Source organism: Oncorhynchus kisutch, linkage group LG3 (assembly GCF_002021735.2).
Source record: "Oncorhynchus kisutch isolate 150728-3 linkage group LG3, Okis_V2, whole genome shotgun sequence".
Classification (NCBI taxonomy): Eukaryota; Metazoa; Chordata; class Actinopteri; order Salmoniformes; family Salmonidae; genus Oncorhynchus; species Oncorhynchus kisutch.
Window position 1 is genome coordinate 36687356 of NC_034176.2, and position 17702 is coordinate 36705057.

Sequence of the window (17702 nt, forward strand, 5' to 3'; positions counted from 1 at the left end):
TGTAATACATGTATCACTAGCCACTTTAAACTATGCCACTTTGTTTACATACCCTACATTACTCATCTCATATGTATATGCTGTACTCAATACCATCTACTGCATCTTGCCTATGCCGTTCTGTACTATCACTCATTCATATATCTTTATATACATATTATTTATCCCTTTACACTTGTGTGTATAAGGCAGTAGTTTTGGAATTGCTAGGTTAGATTACTCATTGGTTATTACTGCACTGTCGGAACTAAAAGCACAAGCATTTCGCTACAATCGCATTAACATCTGCTAACCATGTGTATGTGACAAATAAAATTTATTTCATTTTGATTTGATTTATTGGGGCAGTAAGCAAATTTGAGTGGGTCTAGGGTGTGCGGTAGGGTGGAGGTGATATGGTCCTTGACTAGTCTCTCAAAGCACTTCATGATGACGGAAGTGAGTGCAACGGGGCGATAGTCATTTAGCTCAGTTACCATAGCTTTTTTGGGAACAGGAACAATGATGTCCCTCTTGAAGCATGTGGGAACATCAAATCAAATCAAATTCATTTATATAGCCCTTCGTACATCAGCTGATATCTCAAAGTGCTGTACAGAAACCCAGCCTAAAACCCCAAAAAGCAAGCAATGCAGGTGTAGAAGCACGGTGGCTAGGAAAAACTCCCTAGAAAGGCCAAAACCTAGGAAGAAACCTAGAGAGGAACCAGGCTATGTGGGGTGGCCAGTCCTTTTCTGGCTGTGCCGGGTGGAGATTATAACAGAACATGGCCAAGATGTTCAAAAGGTTCATAAATGACCAGCATGGTCCAATAATAATAAGGCAGAACAGTTGAAACTGGAGCAGCAGCACGGCCAGGTGGACTGGGGACAGCAACGAGTCATCATGTCAGGTAGTCCTGAGGCATGGTCCTAGGGCTGAGACAGGAGGGGTCAGACTGGGATAAGGATTGTTTGATTGATTGAATATGTCCGTAAACACACCAGCCATCTGGTCTGCGCATGCTCTGAGGACGCGACTAGGGATGCCGTCTGGGCCAGCAGCCCTGCGAGGGTTAACACGTTTAAATGTTTTATTCACGTTGGCTGCATTGAAGGAGAGCACGCAGGTTTTGGTAGCGGACCATGTCGGTGGCACTGTATTGTTTTCAAAGCGAGCAAAGAAGTTGTTTAGTTTGTCTGGTAGCAAGACATCGTGGTCTGCGACGGGGCTGGTTTTCTTTTTGTAGTCCGTGATTGACTGTAGACCCTGCCACATACCTCTTGTGTCTGAGCCGTTGAATTGCGACTCTACTTTGTCTCTATATTGACACTTAGCTTGTTTGATTGCCTTGCGGAGGGAATAGCTGCACTGTTTGTATTCGGTCATGTTTCTGGTCCCCTTGCCCTGATTAAAAGCAGTGGTACGCGCTTTCAGTTTTGCGCGAATGCTGCCATCAATCCATGGTTTCTGGTTGGGAAAGGTTTTAATAGTCGCTGTGGGTACAAGTTAACCAATGCACTTGCTAATAAACTCGCTCAATGAATCAGGGTATTCATCAATGTTGTTGTCTGACACTATGCGGAAAATATCCCAGTCCACGTGATCGAAGCAATCTTGAAGCGTGGAATCAGATTGGTCGGACCAGCATTGGGCAGACCTGAGCACGGGTGTTTCTTGTTTTAGTTTCTGTCTATTGGCTGGGAGCAATAAAATGGAGTTGTGGTCAGATTTTCCGAAAGGAGTGCGAGGGAGGGCTTAGTATGCATCGCGGAAGTTAGAGTAACACTGATCCAGGGTTTTGCCAGCCCGGGTCGCGCATTTGATATGCTGATTAAATTTAGGGAGCCTTGTTTTCAGATTAGCCTTGTTAAAATCCCCAGCTACAATAAATGCAGCCTAAGGATATGTGGTTTCCAGTTTACATGAAGTCCAATGAAGTACTTTCACGGTCGTCGAGGTGTCTGCTTGGGGGGGGGGGGGGGGGGGGGGGGTATACATGACTGTGATTATAATCTAAGAGAATTCTCTTGGTAGATAATGCGGTCGACATTTGATTGTAAGGAATTCTAGGTCAGGTGATCAAAAGGATTTGAGTTCCTATATGTTGTTATTGTCACGCCTTGGTCTTAGTATTTTGTGTGTTGTGTTTCGTATTGGGGTTTGTAGTATTTGGGATCGCGGCTGATTAGGGGTGTTGTATAGGCTTGGCTGCCTGAGGCGGTTCTCAATCAGCAGTTGCTTCTCGTTGCCTCTGATTGGGAACCGTATTTAGGTAGCCTGAGTTCGCTTTGTCTTTCGTGAGTGATTGTTCCTGTCTCTGTGTAGTGTTCACCAGATAGGCTGTATTAGGTTTCACGTTCCGTTTGTTGTTTTGTATTTATTAAGTTATTTCATGTATCGTCACTTTTTTCTTCATTAAAGACATGAGTAACCACCACGCTGCATTTCGGTCCGACTCTCTTTCAACAAACGAAGAACGCCGTTACAGAATCACCCACCACATACAGACCGAGCGGCGTGGTTACAGGCAGCGACCGCAGGAAAAGCGAAAGGAGGACGTTATGGACAGCAATGGCATGGAGTATACGACGTGGGAAGAAATCGACAGGTGGGCGGCCGACCCAGAGAGAGTGCAGGAGCCCGCATGGGATTCGCTAAAGCAGTGCGAAGAAGGCTATAGGCGAATGGAGTTGGAGAAACAGACACGGCGGCGCAGAGCGAAACCCGAGAGTCACCCCAAAAAATGTATTGGGGGGGGGGGGGCTCAGAGGGAGAGTGGCTGAGTCAGGAGATGGACCTGAGACAACTCTCCTTGTTTATCGTGAGGAGCCAAGGAGGAGACCAGAACCAGAGCTGGTGTTAGAGGTGAGCGAAGATGAGACTGTGAAGGAGTTAATGGGGAAAGTGGAGTGGAGAATAATGAGGGAGTTGCTAGCTTGGTGCTATAGATATCATATTCGTCCGACGGATCGTGTCGGGGATTTGATGGCACCTGAGTTAGCGCTCCATACTCGTCCTGAGGTGCGTGTTAGTCGGCTGGTGAAGTTGGTGCCAGCCTCACGCACCAGGCCTCCTGTGCACATCCCTAGCCTTGCACATCCTGTGCCACCTCCACACACCAGTCCTCCGGTAGCAGCTCCCCGCACCAGGCTTCCTGTGCGTGTCCTCGCTCCAGTATCACCAGTGCCCGCACCACGCATCAGGCCTACAGTGCGTCTCGCCTCTCCTGCGCTGTCGGGGTCTCCCGCCTGTTCAGCACAGCCAGAGCCTTCCTTCCCTCCTGCGCTGTCGGAGTCTCCCGCCTGTTCAGCACAGCCAGAGCCTTCCTTCCCTCCTGCGCTGTCGGAGTCTCCCGCCTGTTTAGCGCAGCCAGAGCCTTCCTCCTCTCCTGCGCTGCCGGAGCCTCCTGCCTGTTTGAAGCAGCCTGAGCTGTCAGTCTGCAGGGTGCTGTCAGTCTGCAAGGAGCTGCCAGTCTGCAGGGAGCTGCCAGTCTGCAAAGAGCTGCCAGTCTGCAGGGTGCTGTCAGCCTGCATGGAGCAGTCAGAGCTGTCAGTCTGCATGAAGCAGCCAGAGATGTCAGTCTGCAAGGAGCTGTCAGCCTGCATGGAGCAGTCAGAGCTGTCAGCCTGCATGAAGCAGCCAGAGCTGTCAGTCTGCAAGGAGCTGCCAGTCTGCAAGGAGCTGCCAGTCTGCAAGGAGCTGTCAGTCTGCAAGGAGCAGTCAGCCTGCATGGAGCAGTCGGAGATGCCAGTCTGCAAGGAGCTGCCAGTCTGCAAGGAGCTGCCAGTCTGCAAGGAGCTGCCAGTCTGCAAGGAGCTGTCAGTCTGCAAGGAGCTGTCAGCCTGCATGGAGCAGTCAGAGCTGTCAGTCTGCAGGGAGCTGTCAGTCTGCAGGGAGCTGTCAGTCTGCAAGGAGCCGTCAGTCTGCAAGGAGCTGCCAGTCTGCAAGGAGCTGCCAGTCTGCAGGGTGCTGTCAGCCTGCATGGAGCAGTCAGAGCTGTCAGTCTGCATAGAGCAGCTAGATCCGCCAGTCAGCCATGATCTTCTAGATCTGCCAGTCAACCAGATTCTTCCAGATCAGCCTGTCAACCAGAATCTTCCAGATCTGCTAGTCAACCATAATCTTCCAGATCTGCTAGTCAACCAGAATCTTCCAGATCTGCTAGTCAACCTGAATCTTCCAGATCCGCCAGCCAGCCAGGATCTACCGGAGCCTACTACCTACCTGAGCTTCATCTCAGTACTGGGCTTCCTCTCAGTACTGGGCTTCCTCTCAGTACTGGGCTTCCTCTCAGTACTGGGCTTCCTCTCAGTACTGGGCTTCCCCTCAGTTCCGGGCTGCCCCTCAGTTCCGGGCTGCCCCTCAGTTCCGGGCTGCCCCTCAGTCCCGAGCTGCCCCTCAGTCCCGAGCTGCCTCAGTCCCGAGCTGCCCCGCAGTCCCGAGCTGCCCCTCAGTCCCGAGCTGCCCCTCAGTCCCGAGCTGCCCCTCAGTCCCGAGCTGTCCCTCAGTCCCGAGCTGTCCCTCAGTCCCGAGCTGTCCCTCAGTCCCGAGATGCCCCTCAGTCACGAGCTGCTCCTCAGTTCTGTGGGGTTCTGGGTGAGGACTATTAGGCCATGGTCGGCGACGAGGGTGGATTATCCCAGGACGCGAAGGGGAGGAACTATGACATTTATGGAGTGGGGTCCACGTCCCGAGCCGGAGCCGCCACCATGGACAGACGCCCACCCGGACCCTCCCTATGGTTTTGAGGTGCATCCGGGAGTCCGCACCTTGGGGGGGGGGGGGGTTCTGTCACGCCTTGGTCTTAGTATTTTGTGTGTTGTGTTTCGTATTGGGGTTTGTAGTATTTGGGATCGTGGCTGATTAGGGGTGTTGTATAGGCTTGGCTGCCTGAGGCGGTTCTCAATCAGCAGTCAGGTGCTTCTCGTTGCCTCTGATTGGGAACCGTATTTAGGTAGCCTGAGTTCGCGTTGTCTTTCGTGGGTGATTGTTCCTGTCTCTGTGTAGTGTTCACCAGATAGGCTGTATTAGGTTTCACGCTCCGTTTGTTGTTTTGTATTTATTAAGTTATTTCATCTATCGTCACTTTTTTCTTCATTAAAGACATGAGTAACCACCACGCTGCATTTCGGTCCGACTCTCTTTCAACAAACGAAGAACGCCGTTACAGTTATGATCTCACCACGTCTCGATAATCATAAGGCATACACCCCCGCCCTTCTTCTTACCAGAGAGATGTTTGTTTCTGTCGGCGCGATGCGTGAAGAAACCAGGTGGCTGTACCGACTCTGATAGCGTATCCCGAGTGAGCCATGTTTCCGTGAAACTAAGAACGTTACAATCTCTGATGTCTCTCTGGAATGCAACCCTTGCTCAGATTTCATCTACCTTGTTGTCAAGAGACTGTACGTTGGCTGGTAGTATACTCGGGAGCGGTGCACGATGTGCTCGTCTATGGAGCCTGACTAGAAGACCGCTTCGTCTGCCCCTTCTGCGGTGCCGTTGTTTTGGGTCGCCGGCTGGGATCCGATCCATTGTCCTGGGTGGTGGACCAAACAGAGGATCCGCTTCGGGAAAGTCGAATCCCTGGTCGTAATGTTGGTAAGTTGACGTTGCTCTTATATCCAATAGTTCCACCCGGCTGTATGTAATAAAACTTAAGATTTCCTGGGGTAACAATGTAAGAAATAATACATAAAAAAACGAAATACTGCATAGTTTCCTAAGAACACGAAGCGAGGCGGCCATCTCTGTCTCATTCCTGAGGTAATACATGTTAGAAACACCTTTGGCATCGATTACAGCTGTGAGTCTTCTTGGGTAAGTCTATAAGAGCTTTGCACACCTGGATTGTGCAATATTTGCCCATTTATTATTTTCTAAATTCTTCAAGATGTTGGGGATCATGGTTAGACAGCAATTCTCAAGTCTTTCCATAGATTTTCAAGCAGATTTCAGTCAAAGCTGTAACTTGACCATTCCGTAACATTCACAGTCACTTATTGGTAAGCAACTCCAGTGTAGATTTAGGCTTGTGTTATAGGTTATTGTCCTGCAGAGTGGATCAGGTTTTCCTCTAGGATTTTGCCTGTGCTTAGCTACATCCTGTTTCTTTTTATTCTGATAAACTCCCCAGTTTTTGGCCTCATTGCAACATCCCTGAGTAGTTTCATTCCTGTCCTGCAGCTCAATTCAGAAAGAAGACTGTCTTTGTGTCTGGGTGGTTTAATACATAATTCACATCATAATTATTAATACTTTTTTTTCTCACCTTTATTTAACCAGGTTGACAAGTTGAGAACAAGTTCTCATTTACAATTGCGACCTGGCCAAGATAAAGCAAAGCAGTTCGACACATACAACAACACAGTTACACGTGGAGTAAAACAAACATACAGTAGAAAAATAAGTCTATATACAATGTGAGCAAATGAGGTGAGATAAGTGAGGTAAAGGCAAAAAAAGGCCATGGTGGCGAAGTAAATATAATATAGCAAGTAAAACACTGGAATGGTAGATTTGCAGTGGAAGAATGTGCAAAGTAGAGATAGAAATAATGGGGTGCAAAAGAGCAAAATAAATAAATACAGTAGGGGGAGAGGTAGTTGTTTGGGCTAAATTATAGATGGGCTATGTACAGGTGCAGTAATCTATGAGCTGCTCTGACAGCTGGTGCTTAAAGCTAGTGAGGGAGATGTGTTTCCAGTTTCAGAGATTTTTGTAGTTCATTCCAGTCATTGGCAGCAGAGAACTGGAAGGAGAGGCGGCTTCAAGAGAGGCGGCTTAAAGAGTCGACTTAAAGAGATTGTCAATGTCACTGCCATTCGTTATGAGGCTTTCAAAAAGCTCCCTATAGTTAAATCTGTGTTTTGAAATTCAATACTTGACTGAGGAACCTTACAGATGTTGTATGTATGGGGGACAGAGGAAGGGTTAGTCAGTCAAAAATCATGTCAACCCCTATTAATTCCCTATTAGTCCATGGAACTTATTATGTGATTTGTTAAGACAAATTTGACTCCTGAACTAATTTAGCTGAAGAGGCTGAATAGGCCAACTTATGCAATGACTATATTTTAAATATATATATATATTTTTATTATCTTAAATAATTTTTATTTTGTGTAGCTTGTTGACGAAAAAGTACAATTAAATCAATTTAAATCCCACTTTGTAACACAAAATGTGAAGAAATCCAAGGGTCCTGAATATTTTTGCAAGGCAGTGTGATTTTTTTTTCTTCTTGCACACATGATAGTTAAGGCCCGGTTCATTGTTTTATAATATAATTACTATAAAACACATTTCCAGTATGTACTGTATCTGTGAAAGAAAGGCAGTTATTAAGAAAAAGGTTCAAGATAAGGTTACTTATTGTAAATGTCTCTCTTTGTTCTCATGCTCTTATTATCGTAGGGCCTTGTTCATAGATTTAGAATTATAACACACATAATGACTTCCTGGCCTACAGTATGCTGTTTCAAGAAGGCGTCTGTGAAAGAAAGAAATTAACAAGAACAATTTTCAGGTTAAGGCCACTTATTGTAAAGGTCTCTCATTGTACGATTCACTGAGTGCATACAATGATCCTTGTACATGACTCTGTCAAAGATGCAATGTAAGATAAATGATTAGTGACAGTGAGTCTCTAAGGGGAACCCACTGGGCACACACTGGTTGGATCAACGCTATTACGTAAAAACAACGTGGAATAGTGGGAAGTGATTGGTGTCTTGGAAAACATTTAAAAACATTTGAAAATGAGTACCAAGTAAAATAAAAAGGTTTTCAGTAGATGGCATGAAAACATTAACAGGTGTAGGATCTTAATTTGATCACCCTGTTGCAGGACAAGTTTCCTGCAATGCAGGAGATTTAAATCTTTGAGGATTAAAAACGCTATTGAAGTTTAATAGCCACTTTGAGATTTCAGACTTGATTTTCTCTTCAAATAAAGATCCTACATGTCTAAGTGTACTAATATTGTATGAAGAAACAGACATTGACAGACATGACATTTTTGGAATAGAATTATAGATGCAGAATAAATGCCGTATCAGAACATTTTATGTACAGTATATAATTAAATACTTAAAATAATTAGACTGAATAAGATTGAATGTGCCCTTTTAATTGGAGAACATCTTGAGATTTAACCTACAAATCAAATCAAATGTTATTTGTCACATACACATGGTTAGCAGATGTTAATGCGAGTGTAGCGAAATGCTTGTGCTTCTAGTTCCGACAATGCAGTAATAACCAACAAGTAATCTAACTAACCATTCCAAAACTACTGTCTTATACACAGTGTAAGGGGATAAAGAATATGTACATAAGGATATGTGAATGAGTGATGGTACAGAGCAGCATAGGCAAGATACAATAGATGATATCGAGTACAGTATATACATATGAGATGAGTATGTAAACAAAGTGGCATAGTTAAAGTGGCTAGTGATACATGTATTACATAAGGATGCAGTCGATGATATAGAGTACAGTATATACGTATGCATATGAGATGAATAATGTAGGGTAAGTAACATTATATAAGGTAGCATTGTTTAAAGTGGCTAGTGATATATTTACATCATTTCCCATCAATTCCCATTATTAAAGTGGCTGGAGTTGAGTCAGTGTCATTGTCAGTGTGTTGGCAGCAGCCACTCAATGTTAGTGGTGGCTGTTTAACAGTCTGATGGCCTTGAGATAGAAGCTGTTTTTCAGTCTCTCGGTCCCAGCTTTGATGCACCTGTACTGACCTCGCCTTCTGGATGATAGTGGGGTGAACAGGCAGTGGCTCGGGTGGTTGATGTCCTTGATGATCTTTATGGCCTTCCTGTAACATCGGGTGGTGTAGGTGTCCTGGAGGGCAGGTAGTTTGCCCCCGGTGATGCGTTGTGCAGACCTCACTACCCTCTGGAGAGCCTTACGGTTGAGGGCGGAGCAGTTGCCGTACCAGGCGGTGATACAGCCCGCCAGGATGATCTTGATTGTGCATCTGTAGAAGTTTGTGAGCGCTTTTGGTGACAAGCCGAATTTCTTCAGCCTCCTGAGGTTGAAGAGGCGCTGCTGCGCCTTCTTCACGATGCTGTCTGTGTGAGTGGACCAATTCAGTTTGTCTGTGATGTGTATGCCGAGGAACTTAAAACTTGCTACCCTCTCCACTACTGTTCCATCGATGTGGATAGGGGGGGTGTTCCCTCTGCTGTTTCCTGAAGTCCACAATCATCTCCTTAGTTTTGTTGACGTTGAGTGTGAGGTTATTTTCCAACTAAATATTAATTTACTTTTCTACTGCCTTCCAAAGGCAAACACATGAATTTGTAATTTTACTCAACAAGCTTTTACAAATTCAGCTCACTTCTAGCAGTTTGTTGATCGAACAAACTAACACATTGGCCCAAATTCTTGTTCATTTAAAGTCCACTCAACTCAGAATAAGCAATTGGTTAGCATGGCTTATTTCATACAGTAGACGTTTGTCGAGGATTTGGGTATCGTGCACATAATTGTATTACAGTAACTGGTTCAAATATAGAACTGTGTAGAACCTGATTAGTGTTTGATTCAGGAGGTGATCTAAGTTGCAGGAATTTTTTAAGGTCAACGACAGGGCTAACTGGCATGTAATTTTAGCTCTCATCAATGGGAGCTGCTTGTGAGCTAACTATCTATTACTAAGAATTGTGCTTCATGTCAATGTGATTCATCTCGGTGTGTCTGAGGTAAGCGTAAATTACTACAATGACAAATTGGTGATACGAGATCCTTGTTATTTATTCTGAAAGCAATGTCCTCAAGTCAGATCTATTACAGTGTCTTTGTACCAATATCCAAACGTGTGCGCTACCAAGTATGAAGTGCATTGGCCACATTAAGTAGGCTATGAAATTCAAATGACTGAATAATTAGAACGTCTGGAGATGCACTGTATGAATCTGCTAGAATTGTATAAGGAAATTATTTGCTTATTTTTGTCTGTGTCCTAAGGTGCAGAGCGGCGTGTGAGTGGCTGCGTGCCCCACCCTGAAGAAGAGAGTAGTGATGGAGGTGTGGAGCAGCGAAGAAGAGAAGGGTTTGACTGAACTGGAGGCCTCGACAGGCACCATGATAGCCTTGAACTCCTCCAGCCACCTCCTCCTCTACTATGATGCTGCTAACCACACCAACTACACCACCACCACCAACAACATCACCTATTTCCCTTACTACCAGCACTCCCTCCCTGTGGCTGCTAGCTTCATCCTGGCCTACCTGTTCATCTTCCTGCTGTGCATGGTGGGTAATGTGCTGGTGTGTCTGATCGTGCTGGGGAACCGCCGCATGAGAACCGTCACCAACCTTTTCATCCTCAACCTGGCGGTCAGCGACCTGTTGGTGGGCATTTTCTGCATCCCCACAACGCTGGTGGACAACCTCATCACAGGTAGGCAACGGTTTGACTGACCTGGTGAATGCAACTCTGTATGGGGTGGCGAGTGCAACTCTGTCGGAGCTGGCGAAGGCAATTCTGTCGGAGCTGGCGAAGGCAATTCTGTTGGAGCTGGCGAAGGCAACTCTGTCTGAGCCGGCGAACCAAAACTGGTCTACTACGTCAAATATGTACAGATACAGTGCATTCGGAAATATTCAGACCCCTTCACCTTCCACATCTTGTTACGTTAGTGTTGTTCTAAAATTGATTAAATACAAAATGTTCCTCAATCTACACACAATACCCCATAATGGCAAAGCAAAAACGGGTTTAGACATTTTTGCAAATGTATAAAACAAAAAAATATATCTTATTCACGTAAGTATTGAGACCCTTCGCTATGAGACTCGAAATTGAGCTCAGGTGCATCCTGTTTCCATTGATCATCCTTGAGATGTTTCTTCAATTTGATTGGAGTCTACCTGTGGTAAATTCAATTGATTGGAGATGATTTGGAAAGGCACACACTTGCCAATATAAAGTCCAACAGTTGACAGTGCATGTAAAAAATAAAAACAAAGACATGAGGTCAAAAGAATTGTCCTTACACTATCCTGTCTGGGAGCTCTCACGGTACAGATCTGGGGAAGGGCAACAAAAATGTCTGCAGCATTGAAGGTCCCCAAGAATACAGTGGCCTCAATCATTCTTAAATGGAAGAAGTTTGGAACCACCAAGACTCTTCCTAGAGCTGGATGCCCGGCCAAACTGAGCAATCGGGGGAGAAGGACCTTGGTCAGGGAGGTGACCAAGAACCCAATGGTCACTCTGACTAAGCTCCAGAGTTCCTCTATGGAGATGGGAGAACCTTCCAGAAGGACAACCATCTCTGCTGCACTCCACCAATCAGGCCTTTATCGTAGAGTGGCCAGATGGTAGCCGCTACAGTGAAGCATGGTGGTGGCAGCATCATGTTGTGGGGATGTTTTTCAGCATCAGGGACTGGGAGACTAGTCAGGATCGAGGGAAAGATGAACAGAGCAAAGTATATTGAGATCCTTGATGAAAACCTGCTCCAGAGCGCTCAGACTGGAAGAACAGTTTACCTTCCAACAGGACAATGACCCTAAGCACACAGCCAAGACAACGCAGGGGTGGCTTCTCAAGTCTCTGAATGTCCTTGAGTGGTCCAGCCAGAACCCGGACTTGAACCCGATCGAACATCTCTGGAGAGACCTAAAAATACCTGTGCAGCAACACTCCCCATCCAACCTGACACAGCTTGAGAGGATCTGCAGAGAAGAATGCATGAAACTCCCCAAATACAGGTGTGCCAAGCTTGTAGCGTCATACCCAAGAAGACTCAAGGCTGTAATTGCTGCCAAAGGTGCTTCAACAAAGTATTGAGTAAAGGGTCTGAATACTTGTGTGAATGTGATATCAGTTTTTTATTTGTAATACATTTGCAAACATTTCTAAAAACCTGTTTTTGGTCTACTATTATGAGGTATTGTGTGTAGATTGATGTGGGGGGGAAACTATTTAATCAATTTTAGAATAAGGCTGTAACGTATCAAAATGTGGAAAAAGTGAAGGGGTCTAAATACTTTCCGAATGCACTGTATGTGTACCATGTCATTGGTCTCTGTCTCGCTTTGCTGTGTGTGCATCTTGCTAACTGTCATGCAAATGGCAGGGGCTGAAGCTCATTGGCAGAAACTCAAATTGTTAGGGGGCTGGCCAATGTGGGGGGAAATGGTGCAGCACAGCTTCCAAAAAAATGGTTGATTTTAAACTAGGGATTTTGTTGCTAATTGAGGTAAGACAGTCTGCTCATAGATTATGCATGTATGAACTACACATTGACACATCCAGCCCACAGCGGGAGGTTAAAAAATAGACTTAATAGCAAAGTTCCAGAGCATGTCTTTAGTAATTTGTGAATTGACTGAATGACTCATCAAAAACAAAGAACAGAAACATTGTTAGAATGAATATAAACAAAGTGTTGCTGCAGGCAACATTAAATGATCAGAGGAGACATAACAGAGTGGGGAATATTGTCAGAGATCCTTCCTGCTGAATACTTTTCATGAGTTTATTTTTACCACTGGCCATGTTCTTCTTATCGTCCAAAAGCAGGACAAAAAAAAATAGGAAACTTGGCTACTTCAGACCTCAATTTACATAAGAATTCATATTTTATCACTGGGTTTGGATATTGGAGGGACCCATGTATGCCCATAAGCATTGAACATTTTAACCTTGGTCCACCCCACTATCTTTTCGTCACCCCCAAGACCCAATGTGAAGGCTAAACCCTGCCAGTGGACATACATTACCAGTCAAAACACACACCTACTCATTCCAGGGTGAGCTGTGTGACATACGCCTAAAATAACATTGCGGGACTGCAGTTGAGTTTGGGACCAGGGAGTCAGGCAGAAAACCAGCAGGTGCGGCTGGAATGCGATATGAAAAGCTGTGGATGTGCGGTGCAGACCTCTACCTTGCACCATGACTCTAATGCCTGTAACACTAGTGCTGTTTATTACTGTCTCGGTGTGAAAAGTAGGGAATTAGCTAGGGAAACTGACAGATCAATAATGTTACATCGACATACAGACTAATAAAAACTGACATTGCACTGAAAAAAACCGTCAGAATATGAAATCTTCAATTGTTTGGCTGATGGTTTCATCATTTGATTCAGGTCTAGTGTGATTGAGGCAAAAATAATAGCTAAAGTTAGCCAACTTTTGGCAAGCTCTCTCTTTCTCTAATGGTACATCAACTGGTGTAAGCTAGCCAAGTGAATTTACTTCTGTTGAAATGGGACAAAACAAAGGCTGCAAAACATTTCCATACAAACAACTGCTGTTAGATAGTAATAATAGCCACCTCATATCACTATCTGACAGATAGCTAGAGGCTAGAGCTGACCTGGCTGTGGTAGCTACTAGCTAGCATAGCTAATTCATCCACCTCAGTCGAGAGGGGATGAAACATTAGCTAACGTTACATGTCAGTTACAATACCAGCTCAGAACTGCGAATAAAAACTAGTTTAGTTTTTTTCTATAAAGTTAAACAGCAGTTACCTGGCCAGCTATATCAGTCAACTAAAGAGTAGCCAGTTTCTGCTCTACTTGCGTTTACAACTCAGTGAAAGAGGTACACACACACTGAACTATGCTCAACTCTTGCGTGCTGGTCCAGCCAGCCTTCCAGAAGCTTTGCATGACCCCACGTCCCCAGTGAAAGTTGCACCCCTGTAAAAATATATGAAAAATGTATCCAAAGTTAGAAACATAGCGTGACATTTCGGTCAACGACCTTCATAAGGCAGAGTAGTACCACTACTCCAGTTGTTTGAGTACATAACCCCCTTTTCCTCCGAGACAATGTAGAGTCATAATGAGATTTAATTCATATTAATGATGGGTAAGAGTAGCACCTCATGGACAAAGATCAGATCTTGATTCTCTACATTCTCTGTCGAGAAACTATCCCTATAATGGGTGTACATATCCTCGTGTTCATTATTCATAATGTTAATCTTTTGCATGCCCATTCATTTGAGGAAATTAAATTACTATTGAACTAAAGTGTTTTGTAGAAAGCAATCTAATGAACAGAAAATCATTGCTTTGGGTATCTTGTTAATATACATTTTCTGCAATTTATCCTGGCAACGGAATATAAATTGTGCCTATACCCTGCTGAGCTTGGTGTGATGAAGAGCTCTGTTCAAACATAACTTAGAAATCTTAGACACTGTTTGAGTTTTATTTAATGCATATTTCATCATGTTCATTTCAGACTGTCATTATGCACTTTCTACTGATGGAAAATGGGGGGATGTAAATGGCTAATTTACAGACTAGTTGTATAACTGTTATACATAGAAAGAATGGCTCATCTATAGTTGTATAACTACAAGATAGCAAATTACAGCCAAATAGCAAATTATACTTATGATTCCCCATTCTATAGACTCATTCAAATTGGTTTTCATTACCATCTTATGCCTTGTTCATAAAGTCCTTCAAAACAAACAGAATAGATGTTTAACCAGTGTTTATATCTCCATCTGTGGGTTGAGTGATTGTGTCTGTGTAAATGTATATATTTTGCCATCAACTTGTTAGTGCATATGACAACTGTGTACAAGGCCTAGGAAATTGCAGCTGGGAAAGTCTATATATTTGAATTTGTCCTTATTTTACCAAGTAAATTGAACTATATGGCTGCTGTCTCTTTGTAGTTGTTGGTCATTGTCATTGATTTTGTCAACAGGCTGGCCGTTTACCAACACTGTGTGTAAACTGAGTGGTCTGGTGCAGGGGATGTCTGTGGCTGCCTCAGTCTTCACCCTGGTGGCCATCGCAGTGGACAGGTTGGTATGATGGAGGGAATTTGGTTGCAGGCAATGATTCTTGTTTACTGTGTAATTTATCTCACCTGTGATTGAGGGTGCCCTACAGTGTAGAAACAGCCATTCAACCAGTTTTGAATGTAAAAATACAGAAAATTGCACTAAGTGCAAGGGGTGCCAATATATTTGACCACATTTGTATAATGCCTTGGCACAAAAAAAACAGCAAGCATTCTTCCTTTTCCTCTCTCTATTTCTACTCTCCACAGGTTCCGCTGCATTGTGTACCCTTTTCAGCCCAAACTCACCCTCTTAGTTGCCAAGGCGACCATAGCGATGATCTGGGTTCTGGCTGTGGTAATCATGTGTCCCTCAGCAGCTGCCCTGACCGTGGAGGAGGTGGCTGATCACTATATGGTTTACAGCCAGAACTACAACATGACCTACCCCCTGTACTCCTGCTATGAGAACTTTGCTGACCCGAAGATGAGGAAGGTCTACACCACGGTTCTGTTCGCCCACATCTACTTGGTGCCCCTGACTCTCATCACTGTCATGTACGGGCGCATCGGGGTGAAGCTCTACACCTCTGTGGTGTCAAGCAGAGAACCTCAGAATGCAGCACCTCCTCCCCCCCCAGCAAGGCATGAGGGGGGAAGGCCACAGATCTCCCAGAAGAAGATCAAGGTGATCAAGATGCTGATCGTGGTGGCCCTGCTGTTCATGCTGTCCTGGCTGCCGCTGTGGACTCTGATGCTGCTGACGGACTACGGAGGGCTGGGAGAAGAACAGCTGGAGCTCCTCACTGGATACATCTTTCCCTTCGCCCACTGGCTAGCCTTTTCCAACTCTTCTGTCAACCCCATCATCTACGGATACTTCAACGAGAACTTCAAGAGGGGCTTCCAGGCCGTCTGCCAGACCAACTCTTGCTGCCCCACAGGGAATAGGGGTGAGGTAACGGGAAGGGGAACTAGGGAAGGTAGAGCAAGAGATGGGGGTAATGGTGGATTGGATGGAGGCGGACTGAGGGATCCCACAAGCAACCCCAATCCTCTCTTGTTTGGGGCAAGAAACAAAGTATACACCGACGGTAATGTAGCAGACTCTGTGCTCCTTGAGCTGGAGTTGAAGAAGAATTCTAAGGTGGGAAGCAACACGGCCCATATTGAGGGCAGGGGGACTGGGGCGAGTGGAGGAATGGGGATTGGCTATGTGATGAACAAAAAGGGGATTCATGTTGAGGAGCCCACCAGCCCAATGGGAGTGTGTCAGGCCTGGGATCATTAGTGGGGATTGAAACCATGGAGGTGATTTCAGCATCCCTTACGAATAGAAAAGATAGGCACAGTCTTATTTCATTTTCTTTCAGATGATGTGGTATGTGGACTCAAGTCAACATTGAATTAGACCACATGACAAACTTTGATCTTGGAGTCATTCTAAGATCCCTCCAACCACAAAAAAAAAGACCTGGGCCCGTATCCACAAAGTGTCTGAATAGAAAATTGGTCATAATAAGTGCTGAGAATAGAGACATCCCACTGGGTGCACACTGGTTGAATCAACGTTGTTTCAACGTAATTTGTCAACGCGTTGTGCCGTGGAATCAACGTGTGCCGTTTATCATATTTCAACCAGCGTTGTACCAGCGTTGTAATTGAAATTAGAATAAAACAAACTTAAATACATAGATTAAACAACCTGTTAATCTAATTCCAACATAATAATCATGTCTACTTTAAACTGGGTTAAATTCTACATAGAAATGTTAATCTTTTTCATCCTATATTCAATATACATTGTTCTGGGTGGTTGGAATTATGTTGAATTTCATATTTGATTAGACATACAGTGCCTTCAGAAAGTACTCATACCCCTAGACTTATTCCACATTTAAATCTATTTTTCTCACCCGTCTACACACAGTACCCCATCATTACAAATATTTCTTTGCACATTTATTGAAAATGGAATACAGGAATCTCATTTACATAAGTATTCACACCCTTGACTCAATAACTTGTAGAAAAGAGGGAGGCAGCAAAAAACAATTCCCGGAGCTGAAGAAGTCTATATCGATCCGCTAATACAGAATTAGTAAAGGCCCAGTGCACTACTTTTATGAGAAAAGAAAAAAAACTAAACGTATGAGTGTTTACCAGCATTTGTAACTTGAGTCTGATAATTGTGTACAAAATAGTTAATCTGATAATACTTGTGGAATATAAAAATACTTTCTTGATATGTTTTCCAGTTTCTTGAAATATGTTGCAAATGCAACTTATTTCTATGTAAAACCTGACATGGCCTATTCATTCCTATTCCATTTTTGCATACACTCTTATCCAGGGCTACTTAGTGAGTGCATACATTTTCATACTGGTCCCTCGTGGGAATTGAACCCACAACCATAGCATTGCAAGCACCATGCTCTACCAACTGAGCCACATCATGTCTTCACAAACCACTTCATGTCTCAATGTACTCAATTACTGTATTGTGCATAGTTTTTCTTCTTGGCGATGGAAAGTCTACAGGTACAAACCTAGATGAAGAGCCTATGTACAATACCAATGAAATCTCACACTAAATTCATGCAAATATGTACAAAAAGTATTTTGGCAGATTGTGCGTTTGAGAGGCTTCATTTATGTGAAAATATACATTTTTGTGCAACTTCATTCAGAGGAAAATACATTTTGTCGGGTGCAAACTGAGGAACAATCTTTGAAAGTTATTGGAGCAATGCATTTTGACAAATGCTGTTCTACACTGCCTTTTTGTGTCCCACATTTATTCATATAAAAACTGTGGACAACCCAATATTGTTAATCAACCAGGTTGTCACCGAAATAGTTTTGGAATCTTTTTGATTAATGCCTATGCTGTCTTCTATGTTTGTTTTTGCTTAATACTTTGG

General features: G+C 44.2%; 1 protein-coding gene across 1 annotated transcript in view; it reads left to right on the forward strand.

Annotated features, from left to right (window-relative positions):
* Positions 1–17283, forward strand: part of LOC109873895 (neuropeptide FF receptor 1-like) — a 51072-nt gene extending 33789 nt beyond the window's left edge. The window contains exons 2-4 of the mRNA XM_020465605.2: positions 9979–10414; positions 14701–14800; positions 15049–17283. Coding sequence (XP_020321194.1) covers positions 10033–10414; positions 14701–14800; positions 15049–16069 — 1503 coding nt within the window. The 5' untranslated portion in view covers positions 9979–10032 and the 3' untranslated portion in view covers positions 16070–17283. The remainder of the gene's footprint in view (positions 1–9978; positions 10415–14700; positions 14801–15048) is intronic.
* The last annotated feature ends 419 nt before the right edge of the window (positions 17284–17702 follow it).